Source organism: Dendrobates tinctorius, unplaced genomic scaffold (genome assembly GCF_039654945.1).
Source record: "Dendrobates tinctorius isolate UK_male_01 unplaced genomic scaffold, ASM3965494v1 ptg000055l, whole genome shotgun sequence".
Classification (NCBI taxonomy): Eukaryota; Metazoa; Chordata; class Amphibia; order Anura; family Dendrobatidae; genus Dendrobates; species Dendrobates tinctorius.
In genome coordinates this window covers 1,848,515-1,875,085 of record NW_027361723.1, presented here as the reverse complement: position 1 = coordinate 1,875,085, position 26,571 = coordinate 1,848,515, and the positions used below count along the sequence as shown (strand labels likewise).

At 52.2% G+C, this 26,571-nt stretch overlaps 1 protein-coding gene across 2 annotated transcripts in view; it reads left to right on the top strand.

The window, feature by feature from the left end:
* The window catches only part of ARHGAP39 (Rho GTPase activating protein 39), a 232,103-nt gene extending 206,709 nt beyond the window's left edge, over positions 1-25,394 (top strand). For both annotated transcript variants that reach the window (XM_073577262.1, XM_073577261.1), the window contains 5 exons: positions 5,215-5,288; positions 14,846-15,045; positions 15,382-15,473; positions 17,867-18,036; positions 21,746-25,394. In XM_073577262.1, the coding sequence (XP_073433363.1) occupies positions 5,215-5,288; positions 14,846-15,045; positions 15,382-15,473; positions 17,867-18,036; positions 21,746-21,940 (731 nt within the window). In that variant the 3' untranslated portion in view covers positions 21,941-25,394. The remainder of the gene's footprint in view (positions 1-5,214; positions 5,289-14,845; positions 15,046-15,381; positions 15,474-17,866; positions 18,037-21,745) is intronic.
* Positions 25,395-26,571: the final 1,177 nt, after the last annotated feature.

The window sequence follows — 26,571 nt, the reverse complement described above, 5'->3', positions numbered from 1 at the left end:
CTGCGGTGTGACTGACCTCTTCTTCTGACGCTGCGGTGTGACTGACCCCTTCTCCTGACGCTGCGGTGTGACTGACATCTTCTGACGCTGCGGTGTGACTGACCTCTTCTCCTGACGCTGCGGTGTGACTGACCTCTTCTCCTGACGCTGCGGTGTGACTGACCTCTTCTGACGCTGCGGTGTGACTGACCTCTACTTCTGACCCTGCGGTGTGACTGACCTCTTCTCCTGACCCTGTGGTGTGACTGACCTCTTCTTCTGACGCTGCGGTGTGACTGACCTCTTCTTCTGACGCTGCGGTGTGACTGACCTCTTCTCCTGACGCTGCGGTGTGACTGACCTCTTCTCCTGACGCTGCGGAGTGACTGACCTCTACTTCTGACCCTGCGGTGTGACTGACATCTTCTCCTGACGCTGCGGTGTGACTGACCTCTTCTTCTGACGCTGCGGTGTGACTGACCCCTTCTCCTGACGCTGCGGTGTGACTGACCTCTTCTCCTGACGCTGCGGAGTGACTGACCTCTACTTCTGACCCTGCGGTGTGACTGACATCTTCTTCTGACCCTGTGGTGTGACTGACATCTTCTGACCCTGCGGTGTGACTGACCTCTTCTCCTGACGCTGCGGTGTGACTGACCTCTTCTCCTGACGCTGCGGTGTGACTGACCTCTTCTCCTGACGCTGCGGAGTGACTGACCTCTACTTCTGACCCTGTGGTGTGACTGACATCTTCTTCTGACCCTGTGGTGTGACTGACATCTTCTTCTGACCCTGCGGTGTGACTGACATCTTCTTCTGACCCTGTGGTGTAACTGTCCTCTTCTCCTGACCCTGTGGTGTGACTGACCTCTTCTCCTGACGCTGCGGTGTGACTGACCTCTTCTGACGCTGCGGTGTGACTGACCTCTACTTCTGACCCTGCGGTGTGACTGACCTCTTCTCCTGACCCTGTGGTGTGACTGACCTCTTCTCCTGACGCTGCGGTGTGACTGACCTCTTCTCCTGACGCTGCGGTGTGACTGACCTCTTCTGACGCTGCGGTGTGACTGACCTCTTCTGACGCTGCGGTGTGACTGACCTCTACTTCTGACCCTGCGGTGTGACTGACCTCTTCTCCTGACCCTGTGGTGTGACTGACCTCTTCTCCTGACGCTGCGGTGTGACTGACCTCTTCTCCTGACGCTGCGGTGTGACTGACCTCTTCTCCTGACGCTGCGGTGTGACTGACCTCTTCTCCTGACGCTGCGGTGTGACTGACCTCTACTTCTGACCCTGCGGTGTGACTGACCTCTTCTCCTGACCCTGAGGTGTGAGTGACATCTTCTGACCCTACTGTGTGACTGACATCTTCTGACCCTGCGGTGTGACTGACATCTTCTTCTGACCCTGCGGTGTGACTGACATCTTCTTCTGACCCTACTGTGTGACTGACATCTTCTGACCCTGCGGTGTGACTGATATCTTCTTCTGACCCTGCGGTGTGACTGACATCTTCTTCTGACCCTGCGGTGTGACTGACATCTTCTTCTGACCCTGCGGTGTGACTGACATCTTCTTCTGACCCTGCGGTGTGACTGACATCTTCTTCTGACCCTGTGGTGTAACTGTCCTCTTCTCCTGACCCTGTGGTGTGACTGACATCTTCTGACCCTGTGGTGTGACTGACATCTTCTGACCCTGTGGTGTGACTGACATCTTCTGACGCTGCGGTGTGACTGACCTCTTCTTCTGACGCTGCGGTGTGACTGACCTCTTCTTCTGACGCTGCGGTGTGACTGACCTCTTCTCCTGACGCTGCGGTGTGACTGACCTCTTCTCCTGACGCTGCGGTGTGACTGACCTCTTCTGACGCTGCGGTGTGACTGACCTCTACTTCTGACCCTGCGGTGTGACTGACCTCTTCTCCTGACCCTGTGGTGTGACTGACCTCTTCTTCTGACGCTGCGGTGTGACTGACCTCTTCTCCTGACGCTGCGGTGTGACTGACCTCTTCTCCTGACGCTGCGGAGTGACTGACCTCTACTTCTGACCCTGCGGTGTGACTGACATCTTCTCCTGAGGCTGCGGTGTGACTGACCTCTTCTTCTGACGCTGCGGTGTGACTGACCTCTTCTCCTGACGCTGCGGTGTGACTGACCTCTTCTCCTGACGCTGCGGAGTGACTGACCTCTACTTCTGACCCTGCGGTGTGACTGACATCTTCTTCTGACCCTGTGGTGTGACTGACATCTTCTGACCCTGTGGTGTGACTGACATCTTCTGACCCTGCGGTGTGACTGACCTCTTCTCCTGACGCTGCGGTGTGACTGACCTCTTCTCCTGACGCTGCGGTGTGACTGACCTCTTCTCCTGAAGCTGCGGAGTGACTGACCTCTACTTCTGACCCTGCGGTGTGACTGACCTCTACTTCTGACCCTGTGGTGTGACTGACCTCTTCTCCTGACCCTGTGGTGTGACTGACCTCTTCTTCTAACGCTGCGGTGTGACTGACCTCTTCTCCTGACGCTGCGGTGTGACTGACCTCTTCTCCTGACGCTGCGGAGTGACTGACCTCTACTTCTGACCCTGCGGTGTGACTGACATCTTCTGACGCTGCGGTGTGACTGACCTCTTCTTCTGACGCTGCGGTGTGACTGACCTCTTCTTCTGACGCTGCGGTGTGACTGACATCTTCTGACGCTGTGGTGTGACTGACCTCTTCTCCTGACGCTGCGGTGTGACTGACCTCTTCTCCTGACGCTGCGGTGTGACTGACCTCTTCTGACGCTGCGGTGTGACTGACCTCTACTTCTGACCCTGCGGTGTGACTGACCTCTTCTCCTGACCCTGTGGTGTGACTGACCTCTTCTTCTGACGCTGCGGTGTGACTGACCTCTTCTCCTGACGCTGCGGTGTGACTGACCTCTTCTCCTGACGCTGCGGAGTGACTGACCTCTACTTCTGACCCTGCGGTGTGACTGACATCTTCTCCTGACGCTGCGGTGTGACTGACCTCTTCTTCTGACGCTGCGGTGTGACTGACCCCTTCTCCTGACGCTGCGGTGTGACTGACCTCTTCTCCTGACGCTGCGGAGTGACTGACCTCTACTTCTGACCCTGCGGTGTGACTGACATCTTCTTCTGACCCTGTGGTGTGACTGACATCTTCTGACCCTGCGGTGTGACTGACCTCTTCTCCTGACGCTGCGGTGTGACTGACCTCTTCTCCTGACGCTGCGGTGTGACTGACCTCTTCTCCTGACGCTGCGGAGTGACTGACCTCTACTTCTGACCCTGTGGTGTGACTGACATCTTCTTCTGACCCTGTGGTGTGACTGACATCTTCTTCTGACCCTGCGGTGTGACTGACATCTTCTTCTGACCCTGTGGTGTAACTGTCCTCTTCTCCTGACCCTGTGGTGTGACTGACCTCTTCTCCTGACGCTGCGGTGTGACTGACCTCTTCTGACGCTGCGGTGTGACTGACCTCTACTTCTGACCCTGCGGTGTGACTGACCTCTTCTCCTGACCCTGTGGTGTGACTGACCTCTTCTCCTGACGCTGCGGTGTGACTGACCTCTTCTCCTGACGCTGCGGTGTGACTGACCTCTTCTCCTGACGCTGCGGTGTGACTGACCTCTTCTCCTGACGCTGCGGTGTGACTGACCTCTACTTCTGACCCTGCGGTGTGACTGACCTCTTCTCCTGACGCTGCGGTGTGACTGACCTCTTCTTCTGACGCTGCGGTGTGACTGACCCCTTCTCCTGACGCTGCGGTGTGACTGACCTCTTCTCCTGACGCTGCGGAGTGACTGACCTCTACTTCTGACCCTGCGGTGTGACTGACATCTTCTTCTGACCCTGTGGTGTGACTGACATCTTCTGACCCTGCGGTGTGACTGACCTCTTCTCCTGACGCTGCGGTGTGACTGACCTCTTCTCCTGACGCTGCGGTGTGACTGACCTCTTCTCCTGACGCTGCGGAGTGACTGACCTCTACTTTTGACCCTGCGATGTGACTGACATCTTCTCCTGACCCTTCAGTGTAACTGTACTCTTGTCCTGACCCTGCAATGTGACTGACATCTTCTGACCCTGCGGTGTGACTGACATCTTCTTCTGACCCTGTGGTGTGACTGACATCTTCTGACCCTGCGGTGTGACTGACCTCTTCTCCTGACGCTGCGGTGTGACTGACCTCTTCTCCTGACGCTGCGGTGTGATTGACCTCTTCTCCTGACGCTGCGGAGTGACTGACCTCTACTTCTGACCCTGCGGTGTGACTGACCTCTACTTCTGACCCTGCGGTGTGACTGACATCTTCTTCTGACCCTGTGGTGTGACTGACATCTTCTTCTGACCCTGTGGTGTGACTGACCTCTTCTTCTGACCCTGTGGTGTGACGGACATCTTCTGACCCTGTGGTGTGACTGACCTCTTCTCCTGACGCTGCGGTGTGACTGACCTCTTCTCCTGACGCTGCGGTGTGACTGACCTCTTCTCCTGACGCTGCGGAGTGACTGACCTCTACTTCTGACCCTGCGGAGTGACTGACCTCTACTTCTGACCCTGCGGTGTGACTGACATCTTCTTCTGACCCTGCGGTGTGACTGACATCTTCTTCTGACCCTGTGGTGTGACTGACATCTTCTGACCCTGCGGTGTGACTGACCTCTTCTCCTGACGCTGCGGTGTGACTGACCTCTTCTCCTGACGCTGCGGTGTGACTGACCTCTTCTCCTGACGCTGCGGAGTGACTGACCTCTACTTCTGACCCTGCGGTGTGACTGACATCTTCTCCTGACCCTTCAGTGTAACTGTACTCTTGTCCTGACCCTGCAATGTGACTGACATCTTCTGACTCTGCGGTGTGACTGACCTCTTCTCCTTACCTTACTGTGTGACCTCTTCTCCTGACCCTGGAGTGTAACCTCTTCTTCTGACCATGCAGTGTTACTGACCTCTTCTCCTTACACTGGGTGTGACATCTTCTCCTGACCCTGCAGTGTGACATCTTCTGACTTTACACTCACAATTCCTCTATGTGCACTTGTTTTCTGGTGGCTGTGATGTGGTCACAGGGTCTGGTCTCTCCAGGAAATCTCTAGATCTCCAGATTTGTATCTGTGCCGGTTTCTTCATATATTAATACAATTCTCCCCATCATTATATTATGCCATGTAACATGATAACTTATTACTTTAGACTTCACCCTGTGTCCTCTTCTTATTTCAGGAGTGGCGATCAGCACCTATGCCAAATACTGTTACCGGAAACTCCAGAAAGCTGCCCTCATGGGAGCGAAAAAGGTAATTACCCCCTTGACTCTACATGTGTGTGTGTCCATCACTAGGTGTGATGTACAAAACTGTGCAATAGACAAGTGTGGAAAAGTGCTGGAGAGAAAGAAGCTTCCAAAATAGAGGTGACAAAAGTATGTTTTTTTCATCAGTTTACAAAATGCAAAGTGTAGTGAAGGGGTATCCACACTGAGCAGTGATGAGGCAGTGACACAGCAAAGTTAAAAACAAAACGGGTATTTAATGTCCAATTCACAGCAATACACAGCACACGATATCCTCCGGATTGCAGCCGGGAAACATATCCTCCAGATTGCAGCCAATAAACACGCCAGTCCACCTCCGGGACCTGTTGCCGTGGGTGACTGCACCGCCTTGTACGCTGTGGGTGCTGAGGCCTTCCAGCTCCCTTGGCTGTTTGGCTCCGCTTGCCTGTGTTGCCTCACACAGGTGGAGCTCTGCAGAGCCTTCTGCTCTGTAAACTTGCAAAAACCAAAACTGACACACTTACGCTGACACACCCAAACCCTTTACTTCAGGGGTCTTTACAAGGAACCTGTGGCCGTAGGCCACATGGAAAACCCAGGCCAGGGGGAATAAAACGGACAGCCCCACTACCATCCTGTAGTCCATTTCAAAAATCAAAGCCCAGCAGATTTTCTTAAATCTACCCTGGACAAATAGCATGTGCAAGACCTATACTCACTTTTATTCTGCAATGCAACCACTGCTACGCCTGTGACTGCAGTGCACTTCCATGGCCTCAATACGCCTCCGTGCACATTCTGGCGGGAAAACACAGCGACCCATACATGTGATACCGGTCACTGCCTCACAAAAGTGACTGAAGAAGAAAGAATTGTAAATCTCGCCAGTATCTCGTGAACACCATTCGCCTCCATCACTTCGTCTTGCCCCTTGTACACAGGTTATAGAGGATCTTAGCAGCAGGTTGTGCCAAACATCTTGGAGAACTAACCACAGATTTTTTATGTATGAGGCTTGTGCAAATCCTTCTGTCTCTCCATATGATCCCAGACAAACGGGATGATGTGAGATCAGGGCTCTGTGGGCAGGACCATCAACTTCAGGACTCCTCATTCTTACTGACATTGGCTGGAAGTTTAGGGTTGTTGTCTGGCTGAAGAATAAATTTTGTGGCCAATCCGAAGCCTCCTGATGGTATTACATGATGGAGAAGTATCTGTCTGGATCAGGAAGGTGTTTGATTGGCTCAAAATTTATTCTGCGGCTGGACAACAACCCCAAACATACAACCAATGTAATTAAGAATGAGAAGTCCTGGGGGTGATGATCCGGCCCCACAGAGCCCTGATCTCACATAATCCAGTCTGTCTGAGACAACATGAAGAGACAGAAGGATCTGCAGAAGCATCACATAGGAGACACCAGGTCTGCTGTATATACATAATATAATACAGGAGACACCAAGACTGCTGCATATACATCACAAAGAAAACACTGAGACTGATGTATATACATAGGAGACACTAAGACTGCTGTGTATAGATCATATAGGGGACACAGAGACTGCTGTATATACATCACATCACATCTGCAAACCCTGTCTTATGAGGAAAGGTTGCAGGATTTGGGAATGTTTAGTTTGCAAAAGAGAAGACTGAGAGGAGACTTAATAGCTGTCTACAAATATCTCAAGGGCTGTCACATTGCAGAAGGATCATCTTTATTCTAATTTGCACATGGAAAGACTAGAAGCAATGGGATGAGACACAGATTAGATATCAGAAAATACTTTTTGACAGAGTGATCAATGAGTGGAACAGGCTGCCACGAGATGTGGTGAGTTCTCCTTCAATAGAAGTCTTCAAACAGGCTGGACAGATATCTGTCTGGGATGATTTAGCGAATCCTGCTTTGAGCAGGGGGTTGGACCAGATGGCCCAGGAGGTCCCTTCCAACTCTACGTTTCTATGATCACATAGGAGACACTGAGAGTGCTGGATATACATCACAAAGGAGACTGCTGTATATACATCACATAGGAGACACTGATACTGCTGTATATATATTACATAGGAGACACTGAGACTGCTGTATATACGTCACATAAGAGACACTGAGACTGCTGTATATACATCACATAGGAGACACTGATACTGCTGTATATATATTACATAGGAGACACTGAGACTGCTGTATATACGTCACATAAGAGACACTGAGACTGCTGTATATATGTCACATAGGAGACACTGATACTGCTGTGTGTGTATATATATATATATATATATATATATATATATTACATAGGAGACACTGAGACTGCTGGATATACGTCACATAGGAGACACTGAGACTGCTGGATATACATCACATAGGAGACACTGGGACTGCTGTTATACATAATATAATATAGGAGACACCGAGACTGCTGCATATACATCACATAGGAGAAACTGAGACTTATGTATATACATAACATAGGAGACGCTAAGACTGATGTTTATAGATGACATGGGGGACACTGAGACTGCTGTATATACATCACATAGGAGACACTGCGTGCTGGATATACATCATAATGGAGACTGCTGTGTATATATGTCACATATGAGACACTGATTCTGCTGTATATGTATTACATAGGAGACACTGAAACTGCTGTATATACGTCACATAGGAGACACTGAGACTGCTGGATATACATGACATAGGAGACACTGGGACTGCTGCCTTCATCATAGGAATGGTATGGGAGCCCAGAGTGCACTAACTCCGTTTACAAAATACAGCCTGGCACTGGCCAGCATAAGTACATAGTTTTCCATTGTATACGCTGTAGCGTGCAGCATTGAACCTTGTGTGTCTGCTTGTGATGTAGGGAAAAACTGTGCGCTGATATCAAGCTGGATGGTCCTTCTCCTCCTGGGTGAGCAGGACATGGTGTCTTTAGTTCCCATCAAGAATTTCACCTTCTGATTCCTCCAACCACAAGACATTTTCCATTTTGCCCATTTCTGGATTGTGTTGATATTTGGCTTCTTTACATCATGGAGCTTTCACTTGCATTTGTGGAAATCTCCGAGTGTTCGGATGATCTTATGAGCTGTAGATGGAGAATATTCGTTCTGTGAAATTCTACATTGAGGCAGTTGTTCACAGATCAGTGACCTCCGACCATCTTTGCTTCTTAGAGACTCTGCCTCTCTCGCACGCTCCTTATACACAGTTATGTGACCATGCGGCTCTTTTTTATTACAACCACTTACTTTTTTTTCTATTAATCCCCTCCCGACTGTTCTGAGATTTGTCGCTGTCGTCAAATTCAAAATTAGTGATTTTTTTCAAATGAAACAGGAATCCATGAAGTAGCGTTTCTGCTTTCGGAGAGTGACATGCTAAACCTGCTGAGATGAGGAGACTTACAGCCTCAGTGCTCCTCTGGGAAGTATACAGATTGCCTCTTCAGAGAGGAATACGACTAGAACTCTAGCGCCACCTATAGGAAGTAGCAATCCTAAAAGTCATCGACTCCCTAATGAGCCTTGTCACATGACTTAGGATAAAAGCCAAGCCAGAATCTCGTTTTGCAGACACAGTGTTCCATGTTTCGGGGTATCCTGTGTACATTGTTGCTTTACTTTCTGATATTTGCTGCACATTGTACTGATCCTCCAGCGCCGCTAGATCCGCATCCTCCTGTGACCTCCGCTCACTGCTCCTCTTTCTTGTCATCAGTCTCCTGGCAGCGCCCCAGATGCTTAGTTTCGCCCTTGAGGATATTTTTAATTAACTGCCTATTAGCATTGCTGTGTATGAGCCAACACTGATTCCCAGAGAGCGTGGTCTGACAGTGACCCGCAGCAGCGACAAACCATGTGCCGATCTCTCGCTCCCAGCACCGGACACTGTCATCTGTCCTCAGACATGAGCCAATGTCACTGTTACATAGGACTGCGGGCAGCCTCTACTGCATTCTCTGTACTCAGTTATCACTGTGTTATCTGTGATGTTACATAGGACTGCAGGTGACATCTACTACATTATCTGTGCTCAGTTATCACTGTGCTATCTGTGGTGTTACATAGGACTGCAGGTGACATCTACTACCTTATCTGTACTCAGAGCGTTATCACTGTGTTATCTGTGGTGTTACATAGGACTGCAGGTGACATCTACTACCTTATCTGTACTCAGAGAGTTATCACTGTTATCTGTGGTGTTACATGGGACTGCTGGTGGGTGCTGAGTGGTAGGTTTCGCTCCAGATTCTGGTGACCGTGTCCGGGGTGTACATCTTGTATATAGATACATTTTTGCTGGTATCCGGTTCTATGAATTCTTTTTATGCAGTGAGAACACAGTGTTACCATGGTAACGGGCAGCACTGCAGCCTTTCTCTCCTTCCTGTAGCACATCTCAGTGTAGCCGCACAGCATCCTAATGAGCTCTCCAGGTCCTCGGCATTAGCGCACAGACATCTCCCCTTTAATGTATCCGGCTGGTGGATTAGTCTGGACTCCCCCTGCCTCCTCGGCTGCAGGGACCTCCGCAGCCTCATACATGGACACTGGTGCTGGAAGTGTCTGCAGAAAGTGTCATGTGAGCATCCTGCTGCCATTATTTTGGATGTTACTTTCTCCGCCTCGCTTGTGCTTTTATAAGATCACTCCACGCTGGAGTATGGAGTGCTCCATACAGTATGATGAGCCCCATATATTGCTCCATACAGAATAATGAGCCCCATATATTGCTCCATACAGAATAATGAGCCCCATATATTGCTCCATACAGTATGAGCCCCCTATATTGCTCCATACAGAATAATGAGCCCCATATATTGCTCCATACAGTATAATGAGCCCCATATATTGCTCCATACAGAATTATGAGCCCCATGTATTGCTCCATACAGTGTAATGAGCCCCATATAATGCTCCATACAGTGTAGTGAGCCCCATATATTGCTCCATACAGTATAATGGCCCCGATATATTGCTCAATACAGAATATTGAGCCCCATATAATGCTCCATACAGTATGAGCCCCATATATTGCGCCTTACAGTATGAACCCCATATATTGCTCCTTACAGTATAATGAGCCCCATATATTTCTCCTTACAGTATGAGCTCCATATATTGCTCCTTACATTATAATGAGCCCCATATAATTCTCCATACAGAATAATGACCCCCATATAATGCTCCATACAGTGTAGTGAGCCCCATATATTGCTTCATACAGTATAATGGCCCCGATATATTGCTCAATACAGAATAATGAGCCCCATATAATGCTCCATACAGTATGAGCCCCATATATTTCTCCTTACAGTATAATGAGCCCCATATATTGCTCCTTACAGTATAATGAGCCCCATATATTGCACCTTACAGTATAATGAGCCCCATATATTGCTCCTTACATTATGAGCCCCATATAATTCTCCATACAGAATAATGAGCCCCATATAATGCTCCATACAGTGTAGTGAGCCCCATATATTGCTCCATACAGTATAATGGCCCCGATATATTGCTCAATACAGAATAATGAGCCCCATATAATGCTCCATACAGTATAATGAGCCCCATATATTTCTCCTTACAGTATGAGCTCCATATATTGCTCCTTACGTTATAATGAGCCACATATAATTCTCCATACAGAATAATGAGCCCCATATATTGCTCCATACAGTATAATGAGCCACATATATTGCTCCTTACAATATGAGCCCCATATATTGTTCCTTACAGTATAATGAGCCCCATATATTGCTCCATACAGTATGAGCCCATATATTGCTCCTTACAGTATAATGAGCCCCATATAATTCTCCATACAGAATAATGAGCCCCATATATTGCTCCATACAGTATAATGAGCCCCATATATTGCTCCATACAGAATTATGAGCCCCATATATTGCTCCATACAGTGTTATGAGCCCCATATAATGCTCCACACAGTGTAGTGAGCCCCATATATTGCTCCATACAGTATAATGGCCCCGATATATTGCTCAATACAGAATATTGAGCCCCATATATTGCGCCTTACAGTATAATGAGCCCCATATATTGCGCCTTACAGTATAATGAGCCCCATATATTGCTCCTTACAGTATAATGAGCCCCATATATTGCTCCTTACATTATAATGAGCTCCATATAATTCTCCATACAGAATCATGAGCCCCATATATTGCTCCATACAGTATGAGCCCCATATATTGCTCCTTACAGGATAATGAGCCCCATATATTGCTCCATACAGTATAAGGAGCCCCATATATTGCTCCTTACAGTATAATGAGCCCCATATATTGCTCCATACAGTGAGCCCAATATATTGCTCCTTACAGTATAATGAGCCCCATATATTGCTCCTTACAGTATAAGGAGCCCCATATATTGCTCCATACAGTATAAGGAGCCCCATATATTGCTCCATACAGAATTGTGAGCCCCATATATTGCTCAATACAGAATAATGAGCCCCGTATACTGCTCAATACCGTATAATGAGCCCCATATATTGCTCCTTACAGTATAATGAGCCGCATATAATTCTCCATACAGAATAATGAGCCCCATATATTGCTCTGTACAGTATAAGGAGCCCCATATATTGCTCCATACAGTATAAGGAGCCCCATTTATTGCTCCATACAGTATGAGCCCCATATATTGCTCCTTACAGTATAATGAGCCGCATATAATTCTCCATACAGAATAATGAGCCCCATATATTGCTCCATACAGTATAAGGAGCCCCATATATTGCTCCATACAGTATAAGGAGCCCCATATATTGCTCCATACAGTATAAGGAGCCCCATATATTGCTCCATACAGTATAAGGAGCCCCATATATTGCTCCATACAGTATAAGGAGCCCCATATATTGCTCCATACAGTATAAGGAGCCCCATATATTGCTCCATACAGTATAAGGAGCCCCATTTATTGCTCCATACAGTATGAGCCCCATATATTGCTCCTTACAGTATGAGCCCCATATATTGCTCCTTACAGTATGAGCCCCATATATTGCTCCATACAGAATTATGAGCCCCATATATTGCTCCATACAGTATAAGGAGCCCCATATATTGCTCCATACAGTATAAGGAGCCCCATATATTGCTCCATACAGTATAAGGAGCCCCATATATTGCTCCATACAGTATAAGGAGCCCCATATATTGCTCCATACAGTATAAGGAGCCCCATATATTGCTCCATACAGTATAAGGAGCCCCATATATTGCTCCATACAGTATAAGGAGCCCCATATATTGCTCCATACAGAATAATGAGCCCCGTATAATGCTCAATACCGTATAATGAGCCCCATATATTGCTCCTTACAGTATAATGAGCCGCATATAATTCTCCATACAGAATATTGAGCCCCATATATTGCTCCGTACAGTATAAGGAGCCCGATATATTGCTCCATACAGTATAAGGAGCCCCATATATTGCTCCATACAGTATAAGGAGCCCCATATATTGCTCCATACAGAATTATGAGCCCCATATATTGCTCCATACAGAATGAGCCCCATATAATGCTCAATACAGTATAATGAGCCCCATATAATGCTCCATACAGTATAAGGAGGCCCATATAATGCTCCATACAGTATAAGGAGCCCCATATAATGCTCCATACAGTATAAGGAGCCCCATATAATGCTCCATACAGTATAAGGAGCCCCATATATTGCTCCATACAGTATAAGGAGCCCCATATATTGCTCCATCGTTCACAGCAGGGAGCTGGCTCTTTGAACCGGATCGTTTGCGAGCAACCCATCATTAGCCTCCTCAGCATCAGCGTCTTCCGGCTCTCTGCACTGTGTCTGTTCAGGCAGAGGGCGCACAGACGAGACGTCATGACGCCCTCTGACCCGAAAAATCACAGGCGGAAGACGCACCAGCAGTGAAACAAGGAGCAGTAAATATCGCAAGTGCCGAGGCCCTGAGCAAGAGGATGGGCTCTGTGAGTGATGTGGGGCTGGGTGTAGTAAGAGGGTGGGCTCTGTGGATGAGGTGGAGCAGGGCTTCATGTAGTAGGAGGGTGGGCACTGAGTGATCTGGAGCAGGGCTGGGTGTGGTAAGAGGGTGAGCTCTGATCGATGTGGAGCAGGGTGGGTGTGGTAAGAGGGTGGGCTCTGTGGATGAGGTGGAGCAGGGCTGTGTGTGATAAGGGTGGGCTCTGTGGATGAGGTGGAGCAGGGCTGTGTGTGATAAGGTTGGGCTCTGTGAGTGATGTGGAACACGGCTGGGTGTGGTAAGAGGGTGGGCTCTGAGTGATGTGGAGCAGGACTGGGTGTGGTAAGAGGGTGGGTTCCGTGAGTGATGTGGAGCAGGGCTTTGTGTGGTAAGAGGGTGGGCTCTGTGAGTGATGTGGAGCAGGGGTGTGTGTGGTAAGAGGGTGGGCTCTGTGAGTGATGTGGAGCAGGGCTGGGTGTGGTAAGAGGGTGGGCTCTGTGAGTGATGTGGAGCAGGGCTTTGTGTGGTAAGGGTGGGCTCTGTGAGTGATGTGGAGCAGGGCTGTCTGTAGTAAGAGGGTGAGCCCTGTGAGTGATGTGGAGCAGGGCTGTGTGTAGTAAGAGGGTGGGCTCCATGAGTGATGTGGAGCAGGGCTGTGGGTGGTAAGAGGGTGGGCCCTGTGAGTGATGTGGAGCAGGGCTGGGTGTGGTAAAAGGGTGGGCTCTGTGGATGAGGTGGAGCAGGGCTGTGTGTAGTAAGAGGGTGGGCTCTATGAGTGATGTGGAGCATGGCTGTGTGTAGTAAGAGGGTGGGCTCTGTGAGTGATGTGGAGCCTGGCTGGGTGTGGTAAGAGGGTGGGCTCTGTGGATGAGGTGGAGCAGGGCTGTGTGTAGTAAGAGGGTGGGCTCTATGAGTGATGTGGAGCATGGCTGTGTGTAGTAAGAGGGTGGGCTCTGTGAGTGATGTGGAGCCTGGATGGGTGTGGTAAGAGGGTGGGCCCTGTGAGTGATGTGGAGCATGGCTGTGTGTAGTAAGAGGGTGGGCTCCGTGAGTGATGTGGAGCAGGGCTGTGTGTGGTAAGAGGGTGGGCTCTGTGAGTGATGTGGAGCAGGGCTGGGTGTGGTAAGAGGGTGGGCTCTGTGGATGAAGTGGAGCAGGGCTGTGTGTAGTAAGAGGGTGGGCTCTGAGTGATGTGGAGCAAGGTGTGTGTGGTAAGAGGGTGGGCCCTGTGAGTGATGTGGAGCATGACTATGTGTAGTAAGAGGGTGGGCTCTATGAGTGATGTGGAGCAGGGTGTGTGTGGTAAGAAGGTGGGCCCTGTGAGTGATGTGGAGCAGGGTGTGTGTGGTAAGAGGGTGGGCCCTGTGAGTGATGTGGAGCATGGCTGTGTGTAGTAAGAGGGTGGGCTCTGTGAGTGATGTGGAGCCTGGCTGGGTGTGGTAATAGGGTGGGCTCTGAGTGATTTGGAGCAGGGCTAGATGCTGCCATCTCTCCTCACGGTGTGTATAGGTTTATCAGGATGCACATCCTCAGCGCCTGGGTGGTTATAATACAATGATACTCGTCTTCTAGGGATTGAAGAAGCCAAACCTGGAGGAAATCAGGCACGCCCGCAACGCTGTGTTCAGCCCGTCCATGTTCGGCAGCTCCTTACAGGAAATCATGAACATGCAGAAAGAGAAATATCCCGAAAGGCAGTTACCGTGGGTCCAGACGCGGCTGTCCGAGGAGGTGTTGGCTCTAAATGGCGACCAAACTGAGGGCGTTTTCAGGTACTCGCTGACCATAAAAAACCTTAACGATTTGTTCACGGGACGAAACCCAGAGTGACGCAGAGCTGGGACACCACAGCGCCATGCACTGAGTAGAGTCCTTTCTTGGTACTGCAGCATCAGTCATATTCACTTGCAGAGGAGCGGAGCTGCAGTACTGGGAACGAACACTACGCAAGTGCATGGCGCTGTGGTGCTCCAGCTCTGCACATTGTGTGCATCTGACACCGCAGGCCCTGGTAACAGCTGACTGATGGTGCCGGGTGTCAGACCCCTCTGGACTGGGTGTATGGAGTGTACTGCTGGCCATATCTTCTCCACTGTTTGTCCTTTCAGGGTTCCTGGAGATATAGATGAAGTGAACGCCCTAAAGCTGCAAGTTGATCAGTGGAAGATTCCAACCGGGCTGGAAGATCCTCATGTTCCAGGTAAGCCTCCGACTGAAATTAAAGGGGTTGTCCAGCGCCAGTCACTACCGCATCAGTAGGTGGGCAGCCATGATGACGTGTCGCCTGCACGATCAGCAGCCGTTGGGCTCTTTTCCTATGGACAGCACACGTTCACACATCCTGGCACACGAAGGGTTAGAGCGTTATCCCCTATCGTTGGGTCCCCTCAATCCTGAAAACCGGGCAGTGCCACCTCAGTCTGTATGGGGCAGAGTGGGCATGCTCGGCCGGCGCTGTGCTCATTGTCTCTGGGACTACTGTAGTGAGTGCCATAGACAATGAGTGGAGCGGAGGTTGAGCATGCCCGCTGCGTTCAGGACAGTACTGCAAAGCCCTGATCTCGGGATCGCTGGGGTCCCAGTAGTCATCCTCCTGCTGATCGTGGGGGTCTAGCTTTAACCTCTTTATGAAATCATCACCTGTATCCTGCCATCACTGCTCTCCCCGAGTTCGTCCTTACGTCGCGGCAGCGATACACGTGTTTTATTGTAACCATTTTTAGTTTGTGGCAGAGCGTGATTTTAGTGTACGTTCACCAGGCGCAGGAGGAAAATCCGCAGCCTCTTCCCGTGGGAGCGAAATGGATGAGACCGAACAAAATATTCAGCAAAATGTGTCACAAATCTGCAAGTAATTCACCAGATTCAGATGCCGAGTTTCCCCCACACATTTTGTGTCCTAAATGTTTGTAGCCCAATAGGTAACACCCACTGAGGCCTGAACCCGCAGCCGCACCCATGGGTGGCAGGGCATTATGGCCTCCGTGGATATTTCTGCTCGGGCAATCCGTTTTCTAGGCTCTCGTCTACTGTCGTGCCCCGTTCACTGCATTTCATATCCCCCTTATCAAACGTCCCCCCAAGGTTTGTACTAGTGCATCATGGGAGATGCACCTACCATACCGTGCACCCGGGTGAAGGAGAAAAAAGGCTGTCCCAGAATGCAGTGCAGAATAGTGATGAGATTGGGGACCTTTATTCGGGAGACACCCAGCACAGGCGTGACAAGGGCTGAGATCAGACGTGTTCTCTGCTGTGGCATCAGGATCCTCATGTGATGGAGGGAGCGGCTCCTTACTGGGGGATCCCTCTGCTCTGTAGGACAATGCGACGCTCCGCGGTTACACGGCTGCTGTCTGTGTCCCTGGTGCAGCGCCTTGTTACCATGGCAACCAGAGGGGGTGTGGAGGGTCTTATCTAAATGCGGAGGTCCTGCGTCTCCCTTTCCTCACTGCTCCGTATAGCACCAAGGTGTGGAGGAGGCGGCCGAGCAGGTTACTTTCTTTTACGCTTTGTGCTACAAATCCTCTGCTTGGTGTCAGTGAATGGGGACACATGCAAAGGATGAGAACTGCTCGATGCTTCTCGCTGCTGAAGGTTTGTTACAAAGTATCCACCCTAGACAGTTGCCTGGACTCCAGACCGATACATTGTGACATGCGTCTCCCGCCGCTCTGTTGATGGCGGGCAGCACATCCGGCTCTTTTTTGAGGCGTCCACAGCAGTAACTAATGAAAGCCTCCACAGAAAGGATGATTCATTTGCTTCCATCAGCAAATGGTTTCTCGCAAATGGTTTCTTGCTTTCTCTTACCAGAGGTTCTGCAGCAGCTGAGGTGTTGTTTGCAGAGCTGATGTTGGCGCTGCCCTTGTACAGCGTCCAATTCCTGGTGGTCTTAACTTGTGAGTACGGCGTCCTTGGCGCTAAAGCCCTAATCCTGTGACTTCACGGGGTCTAGTGAGCGCCCAGGGTGCCGGCCACACAAGTGTCACAGAGGACGAGACCAGGGCAGCGCCACAGAGGGCATGACCAGGGCAGCGCCACAGAGGGCATGACCAGGGCAGCGCCACAGAGGGCATGACCAGGGCAGCGCCACAGAGGGCATGACCAGGGCAGCGCCACAGAGGGCAGGACCAGGGCAGTGCCACAGACGGCAGGACCAGGGCAGCGCCACAGAGGGCAGGACCAGGGCAGCGCCCACGGAGGGCATGACCAGGGCAGCGCAAAGCAAGGTAGGACCAGTGCAGTGCCAAGAAGGATCAGACCAGGGCAGCGCCACGGAGGGCAGGACCGGGGCAGAGCCACGGAGCGTCAGACCAGGGCAGCGCCCACGGAGGGCATGACCAGGACAGCGCAAAGCAAGGTAGGACCAGGGCAGTGCCAAGAAGGATCACACCAGGGCAGCGCCACGGAGGGCAGGACCAGGGCAGAGCCACAGAGGGCAGGACCAGGGCAGCGCCACAGAGGGCAGGAGCAGGGCAGCGCCAGATTCTACCTGCTGGTGATCACTATAAAAGGGCAGGGGGTGTAATAACCTTATAATGTACAGTTGTGTATAATGGTGTGACCCCCTCCCCACTTGTGTCCCGGCAGCGTCCTTATTGAAGCTGTGGTACCGGGAGCTGGAAGAGCCTCTCATCCCTCATGAATTCTACGAGGAATGCATCACTCACTACGAGAACCCGGAGGCGGCCATCGCTGTGGTGCACTCGCTGCCGAAGCTGAACAAGATGGTGCTGTGCTACCTCATCCGCTTCCTACAGGTGACGCCGCTCTTCCGCTCTGTGTCGCCACTTCTCTTTGCTCTACTCAGTGTTTGCACTCGATGGTAGAGAATGAGATTCAGTAAATGCCGTCTCCCGAGCTCCAGAGAATCACGGAGAGGGTGTCCTAACTTGTGACTGTAAAGGGTCCTCCGCCCAGATAGTGACAACGTCCGGCTGAGGGGCTCGGCTGCTTCTCCCTTCTTTGCTGCCTGTTTGTTGCTACATATACATTGTAACAACCAGAGAGTTCTCGTTCCGTTGTCCCTAGCAACTAGACCGACCTGATCTCTTCAGCTTAACTCTTTCATGCCCAATTAATATAGTGTCACTTGAAATATTGCATTTATTTCCCCTTTTTTTGTTAGTTTTTCCCGCTTTTTTCACATTTTGCTTCAACCCCTGATTACATGTCCAACGCACAACTCTCCCTCCATGTCCAGGATTTACTGTAAAATATCATGGCTACTTGTAGACGAAAAAACAGCGCCACCCAGTGGCTGTAGAGGAGGTATGTGGTACTGCATCTCAGCTCTGCTGAGAGAGGGTTGTGGCTGTTTAACCCTTTATATGCCGCACATAAAAGCAACTGCAGTGGAGCTCCCACTGTCGCCCGTCTGCACCCACTGGGCTCCCACTGTCGCTCGTCTGCACCCACTGGGCTCCCACTGTAACCTGTGCACCCACTGGGCTCCCTCTGTCGCCCGTCTGCACCCCTGGGCTCCCACTGTCGCCTGTCTCCTTCCACTGTCACCCGACTGCACCCACTGGGCTCCCACTGTCGCTCGTCTGCACCCACTGGGCTCCCACTGTAACCTGTGCACCCACTGGGCTCCCTCTGTCACCCGTCTGCACCCACTGGGCTCCCACTGTCGCCTGTCTGCTTCCACTGTCACCCGACTGCACCCACTGGGCTCCCACTGTCGCTCGTCTGCACTCACTGGGCTCCCACTGTAACCTGTGCACCCACTGGGCTCCCTCTGTCGCCCGTCTGCACCCACTGGGCTCCCACTGTCGCCTGTCTGCTTCCACTGTCACCCGACTGCACCCACTGGGCTCCCACTGTAACCTGTGCACCCACTGGGCTCCCTTTGTCGCCCGTCTTCACCCACTGGGCTCCCTCTGTCGCCCGTCTGCACCCACTGGGCTCGCACTGTCGCACCCGTCTGCACCCACTGGGCTCGCACTGTCGCACCCGTCTGCACCCACTGGGCTCCCACTGTCGCACCCGTCTGCACCCAGGGGGCTCCCACTGTCGCACCCGTCTGCACCCACTGGGCTCCCACTGTCGCACCCGTCTGCACCCACTGGGCTCCCACTGTCGCACCCGTCTGCTTCCACTGTTGCCCGACTGCACCCACTGGGCTCCCACTGTCGCACCCGTCTGCACCCACTGGGCTCCCACTGTCGCACCCGTCTGCACCCACTGGGCTCCCACTGTCGCACCCGTCTGCACCCACTGGGCTCCCACTGTCGCACCCGTCTGCACCCACTGGGCTCCCACTGTCGCACCCGTCTGCTTCCACTGTCACCCGACTGCACCCACTGGGCTCCCACTGTTGCTCGTCTGCTCCCACTGTCGCACCCGTCTGCACCCACTTGGCTCCCACTGTCGCACCCGTCTGCACCCACTGGGCTCCTACTGTCGCCTGTCTGCTTCCACTGTCACCCGACTGCACCCACTGTCGCCAGTCTGCACCCATTGGCCTCCCACTGTCACCTGTCTGCACCCACTGGGCTCCCACTGTCGCACCCGTCTGCACCCAGGGGGCTCCCACTGTCGCACCCGTCTGCACCCACTGGGCTCCCACTGTCGCACCCGTCTGCACCCACTGGGCTCCCACTGTCGCACCCGTCTGCTTCCACTGTTGCCCGACTGCACCCACTGGGCTCCCACTGTTGCCCGTCTGCACCCACTGGGCTCCCACTGTCGCACCCGTCTGCACCCACTGGGCTCCCACTGTCGCACCCGTCTGCACCCACTGGGCTCCCACTGTCGCACCCGTCTGCACCCACTGGGCTCCCACTGTCGCACCCGTCTGCTTCCACTGTCACCCGACTGCACCCACTGGGCTCCCACTGTTGCTCGTCTGCTCCCACTGTCGCACCCGTCTGCACCCACTTGGCTCCCACTGTCGCACCCGTCTGCACCCACTGGGCTCCTACTGTCGCCTGTCTGCTTCCACTGTCACCCGACTGCACCCACTGTCGCCAGTCTGCACCCATTGGCCTCCCACTGTCACCTGTCTGCACCCACTGGGCTCCCACTATCGCACCCGTCTGCACCCACTGGGCTCCCACTGTCGCACCCGTCTGCACCCACTGGGCTCCCACTGTCGCACCCGTCTGCACCCACTGGGCTCCCACTGTCGCACCCGTCTGCACCCACTGGGCTCCCACTGTCGCACCCGTCTGCACCCACTGTCGCACCCGTCTGCACCCACTGGGCTCCCACTGTCGCACCCGTCTGCACCCACTGGGCTCCCACTGTCGCACCCGTCTGCACCCACTGGGCTCCCACTGTCGCACCCGTCTGCACCCACTGGGCTCCCACTGTCGCACCCGTCTGCACCCACTGGGCTCCCACTGTAACCTGTGCACCCACTGGGCTCCCTCTGTCGCCCGTCTGCACCCACTGGGCTCCCACTGTCGCACCCGTCTGCACCCACTGGGCTCCCACTGTCGCACCCGTCTGCACCCACTGGGCTCCCACTGTCGCACCCGTCTGCTTCCACTGTCACCCGACTGCACCCACTGGGCTCCCACTGTCGCCCGTCTGCACCCACTGGGCTCCCACTGTCGCACCGGTCTGCACCCACTGGGCACTGTCGCACCCGTCTGCACCCACTGGGCTCCCACTGTCGCACCCGTCTGCTCCCACTGTCGCACCCGTCTGCTTCCACTGTCACCCGACTGCACCCACTGGGCTTCCACTGTCACCCGACGGCTCCCACTGTTGCTCGTCTGCACCCACTTGGCTCCCACTGTCGCACCCGTCTGCACCCACTGGGCTCCCACTGTCGCCTGTCTGCTTCCACTGTCACCCGACTGCACCCACTGTCGCCAGTCTGCACCCATTGGCCTCCCACTGTCGCCTGTCTGCACCCATTGGGCTCCCACTGTCGCCTGTCTGCACCCATTGGGCTCCCACTGTCGCCTGTCTGCACCCATTGGGCTCCCACTATCGCACCCGTCTGCACCCACTGGGCTCCCACTGTCGCACCCGTCTGCACCCACTGGGCTCCCACTGTCGCACCCGTCTGCACCCACTGGGCTCCCACTGTCGCACCCGTCTGCACCCACTTCACTCCCACTGTCGCACCCGTCTGCACCCACTGGGCTCCCACTGTCGCACCCGTCTGCACCCACTGGGCTCCCACTGTCGCACCCGTCTGCACCCACTGGGCTCCCACTGTCGCACCCGTCTGCACCCACTGGGCTCCCACTGTCGCACCCGTCTGCACCCACTGTCGCCCGTCTGCACCCACTGGGCTCCCACAGTTGTTGTGGCCCTAATAGCAGCCAATAAGCATTTTGTCATGGCTGTAGGTAGCGCAGCGCAGTCCCATCAAAGGTGGCGTAGTTCCCAGTGCGTAGTGTATGACGCAGGGAGACCGAGCGATGGTCTGCAGAGGGACCGTGGGGAAAAATGTCTACAGCGATGTAATGGATGGATTTCCAATAATTCCCCCTCCCTTCTGTCCTCCAGGTATTTGTGCAACCCGCCAACGTGGCTGTCACCAAGATGGACGTCAGTAATCTCGCCATGGTCATGGCACCAAACTGTCTGCGCTGCCAGTCAGACGATCCACGTATCATCTTCGAGAATACCAGGAAAGAAATGTCCTTCATCCGCGTCCTGATCCAGCAGCTGGACACCGGCTTCATGGAGGCCGTTCTATAGCAGAACGCGATGCCCCCAGCTGGACACTCAAATACAGGAATATTGCGTGACTGTCATCGTCATCTCATTATTCCCGGAGACGACTCCGCTCCCATCTCATCCTGTACAGAAACCATGGAGCGACTGATTCATCTGCTGTGGCAATAAGGACCCGACACTCCTCCACCTTGGACCAAAGCGCAGCATACGGCCCTGCAAGGCATGATGGGAGTGCAGGACACTGTGACTGCAGGGTTTAATGTCAGGCATGTTGTTTAGTGACTAACATTGCAACACATTTAATGTGGCCGCTTCCTGAGGGGGGGATTTCCATGAGCAGCTTGGAGTTTATAAACTGTATCACGTGCAGATCAGTGTCGCTGCCTCCTGGTGGTGAGGTGTAGTGTGAACAGAACAGTGATGTCCCCTCTAGTGGTGAGCTGCAGGTGTGAACAGATCAGCGATGCCCCCTCTAGTGGTGGGCTACAGGTGTGAGCAGATTAATGATGCCCCCTCTAGTGGTGGGTTACAGGTATGACAAGGTCAGTGAGGTGCCCTGTATTGGTGAGCTGCAGGTGTGAACAGATCAGGGATGCCCCCCTCTAGTTGTGAGCTGCAGGTGTGAGCAGATTAATGATGCCCCCTCTAGTGGTTGGTTACAGGTATGACAAGGTCAGTGAGGTGCCCTGTATTGGTGAGCTGCAGGTGTGAACAGATCAGGGATGCCCCCCTCTAGTGGTGAGCTGCAGGTGTGAGCAGATTAATGATGCCCCCTCTAGTGGTTGGTTACAGGTATGACAAGGTCAGTGAGTTGCCCTGTATGGGTGAGCTGCAGGTGGGAACAGATCAGGGATGCCCCCCTCTAGTGGTGGGCTGCAGATGGGAACAGATCAGGGACGCCCCCCTCTAGTGGTGGGCTGCAGATGGGAACAGACCAGCGACGCCCCCCCTCTAGTGGTGAGCTGCAGGTGTGAACAGATCAGGGATGCCCCCTCTAGTGGTGAGCTGCAGATGTAAACAGCTCAGCGAGGCCCCCTCTAGTGGTGGCTATTGGTCAATGTACTTGAAGAACAGAATGCCAACCCCTTGTACATCGTATCACTGTGACACATTACTTGCCCGGTTGCTCACAGATTTGCCGTGTCGGCAGAATCTGACGTGTCATAGATGAGGTCGCTTGGCCGCATCTCCCAGCATTCAACATTGTTTGCCATTTACAATACAGGGACGCATTCCCAGAGGGTGGGATGTATCTGGTGGTCACCCCAGCGGGCGTACATGCCGTACTCTGCAGCGTTCCCTACACTGGTGACGTATCTCCTCCTGTGTCTTACTGACCTTAGATTTGGGGTTTCATGTATAGAGAACAGTTATAAACTCACAGAGAGGCGACCAGTGCCCATCACGGCCCCCGGTGTTGTGCCAGGCATGTCTCATGGGGTGGGATCTCTGCCTCTTCCGGGCTGCAGTGCGGATTATTTTATGGCACATCACATTTTAAATTAGTCGCAGGATTATCATTGTGCAGAAGCGCTGGGCGTCTGGTGCCGCCTTTGGTGCCATATTATGTCGGAGCCCAGTATTTCTGTTAACTGGCTCCATGAAGGCAGCATGTGCCCACGGCTGTCAGGGGCCTGCACTGTGGGAAGCGGATTACCATGGACAGAAGGGTCACTTCCTTCTCGTGACGTCCAGCACCGGGCAGAGGTCCGGGCTCTCCGGTAACACTCTCCGATCCATAAAGACCCCCGTACATTTTAGATAAAAGTTGGCTGAACTTGATTTTGGTGGCATCGACGAACTATCTAATGTGTATGGTTTGTCGATGAAAAAAAGATGAGACCAACCCTACTTGTTGAGTTTCCAATGCGCGATGCTTTTCTTTGCCAGGAGATAATCTGTGACCAGAGGGGTCTGAGAGTGGAATGGTCAGAGAACGCCGGAGGGTTCACGCTTGTCTTGAGGCGGCAGAGTGCGAGGCGTCTGATCCATCACAAATCTTAATCCAGTCAGAGAACGCCACAACTCCTCCTGCCGACTTTGTCAGATCTGGTCAACATTGGGGTGAAAACGGCAAAAGTCACGTTGTGTAAAGATCTTGACACTTCTCAAAGCTTTTAACAAAAGCTTTGATGTAGCGGGACCAGTTTCTATGGGACTGATGGAGGTAGCCGAGTACCCTGTCCCAGTGGTGGGACCCCCGACAATCATCGCGTTGGTACCTGTTCGGTAATAACAGTAAATGATGTGACTGCTTGGTGAGACACTAGTGCTCAGTAGAAGGAAATCCAGCTTTATACTGTGAAACTTTCTTAATACATAAAGGGTTGTCCTCATCCAGACGTGAAGCGGTGCGGAGATCCCCCAGTGTTGAGGGTAAGCAGTGTCTAGGCTGCTACTGTAGCATTACTGGGGAACACGCGGGCCGCGGCTGCATGGCGCCTCCTCTCTCGGAGCAGACAACTTGCACAGAGCTCATCTGGAGAGGTATAAGGCGCACCACCACCACTGCCATCGACATCGCGAAGAGCCGGTGCTCTACCAGAACCATTTTGCTCCATCGCAGTAAACCTTCCAGTCTCATCAATCAAATGATTAAAGATCCTGCCGCCGCCGCCCCTCCCATCCGCCATCATCATCATTGCTATATGTGTATCCGCCACCTTCCATCTGAATCCATAGAGAAAAACAGACCCAACGGCAGCTCGTGACCACCATGATGTCTGCCGCGAACACGATGGAAACGTCAATCGGGTCAGAAAACCAAACGCGGACCACCAGAAAATCTTCATTTTTTTCCCCTTTAGTTTGAAGTGAAATAAAAATGGTAAAGTAAATGATACATTGTTACTGTGTACAGAAGACGCGCTCCCTGCATGACCCATATACTGATATATAATAACCACACTCGTCGCAGTTTTCTGACCCCCTCTACATTGATGCAATGTCCCCCTCCCCCGCTGTCGTTATAGGGAAGCGGAATCCTGGGGTACGTGTGTATGTCCCCCTCATCCATGTACACACAATCACCGCTCCCTGCTTCCGACAACCACCTGCTTTACGGCTCTACATACACAACGGAGATGGGACGATGTTTACATGAGCTTTTTTTTCGGTTACTTTTGCCCCCGTAGATGGACACGACATTGTACATGACGCCGGCCATAGAGCTTCGCTTTGTAGCCTTGTTATATGTGTTGTTTTTTTCACTGTTTTTACAGAATATTTAATTTTTATTTTTTACAACTGTTTTATTTATTAAAAAAAAATTTGACGGAATAATTGTAAAAAAAGAAAAATGAAAAAAAAAATTTGGAATTTCTTTGTGTCGGGACGAGAACATTCTGCTGCGAGTCGTCCCGTTGTATCGATCCCTCCTTGGTAAAGCGATGGTTCCAACATTCTTATTATTGAGTAGATGCAGATGTCACAGTGCGTCCACCGGAATAAAAGCGGATTTCAGCATCTAAACCAGGATGGCGTCTGTGTGTGATTCTGTGCGAGGGTCCCGACCTGCTGCTCTGTTGGGCCGATCGTGTGACCACAGAGGCCTGATCCGGTGTAGGGGTGCACTGATGTTCTGCTGGAAGAGTCAGAGAGCCAATCATGTTCCACACCATTGAATAGCCAGTTTTATATGGGGTAATGTGCAGTACCGCCAACATCCCCCCATCTATAGGGTGCAATAACCATCGCAGACAATATTACCAGAAGATAAGAATATTACTTATGTCGTACCAACATCCACTAGGGACAAAGGTAAGTTTCACAACCTCCGGCTCCTTGCCCCCAGTGTATAACCTCCGCCCCTATCCCCCACTCCCGGTGTGTAACCTCCGGCTCCTCAGTGTATAACCTCCGGCCCTATCCCCCACCCCCGGTGTATAACCTCTGCACCCCTACCCGGTGTACAGCATTCGGCTCCTCAGCCCCCCACTGTAACATTCACCCCTCGCCCCCCATTGTATCATCTCTGGCTCTTCACCCCTGGTGTATAATTTTGTCTCCTTATACTAACTAGACAGAATGGCCGGTGGGGCAGAGCTCCCTGACACCAGCGCAGTCCTGTAATAGGGGGCCATTGGGGTAAAAAGTCCATCCAAAGCATATTTCCCTCCTGAATCTTTCCCCATCACCTGCAAGTGATATTACTGATAAAATGAAGGAACTGGAGCCACTCCAGGAAGTGGAGACCCCATAACAGAGCAGGGGGCCGAGCGCTGAGGAGCAGAAGGATGAAAAGTCACCACTGCTCTGCTGACCCCATAACTGCATAGTGCAGACCTCCTCTGGTATCAGCACAAAACCTGCGCCCCCGCCGGGCGCTTCATGGACGAGCAGCTGTCTGCAGCTATACATCACCAAGCACAAAGCCGAGCGTCGGCTGGAGCGGTGTAAATCCGCCATCACTGGACGCTGGAGGAGACGTGTTCTGTGCAGTGACGGATCACACTTCTCTATCAGCGTCTGATGGAGGATCTGGGTTTGGTGATTTCAGGAGAACGCTCCTTAAACTTCTCCGATTGGTACAGACTGCTCCAGATGGTCGAGGAATGCCTTTACATGGTTTGGTAGAAGAGTCAGTCATTAAAATGAACATCCTCCCTCAGATTTTATATATCATTCAACCTCTCCCATTTGGAATTCCCTCA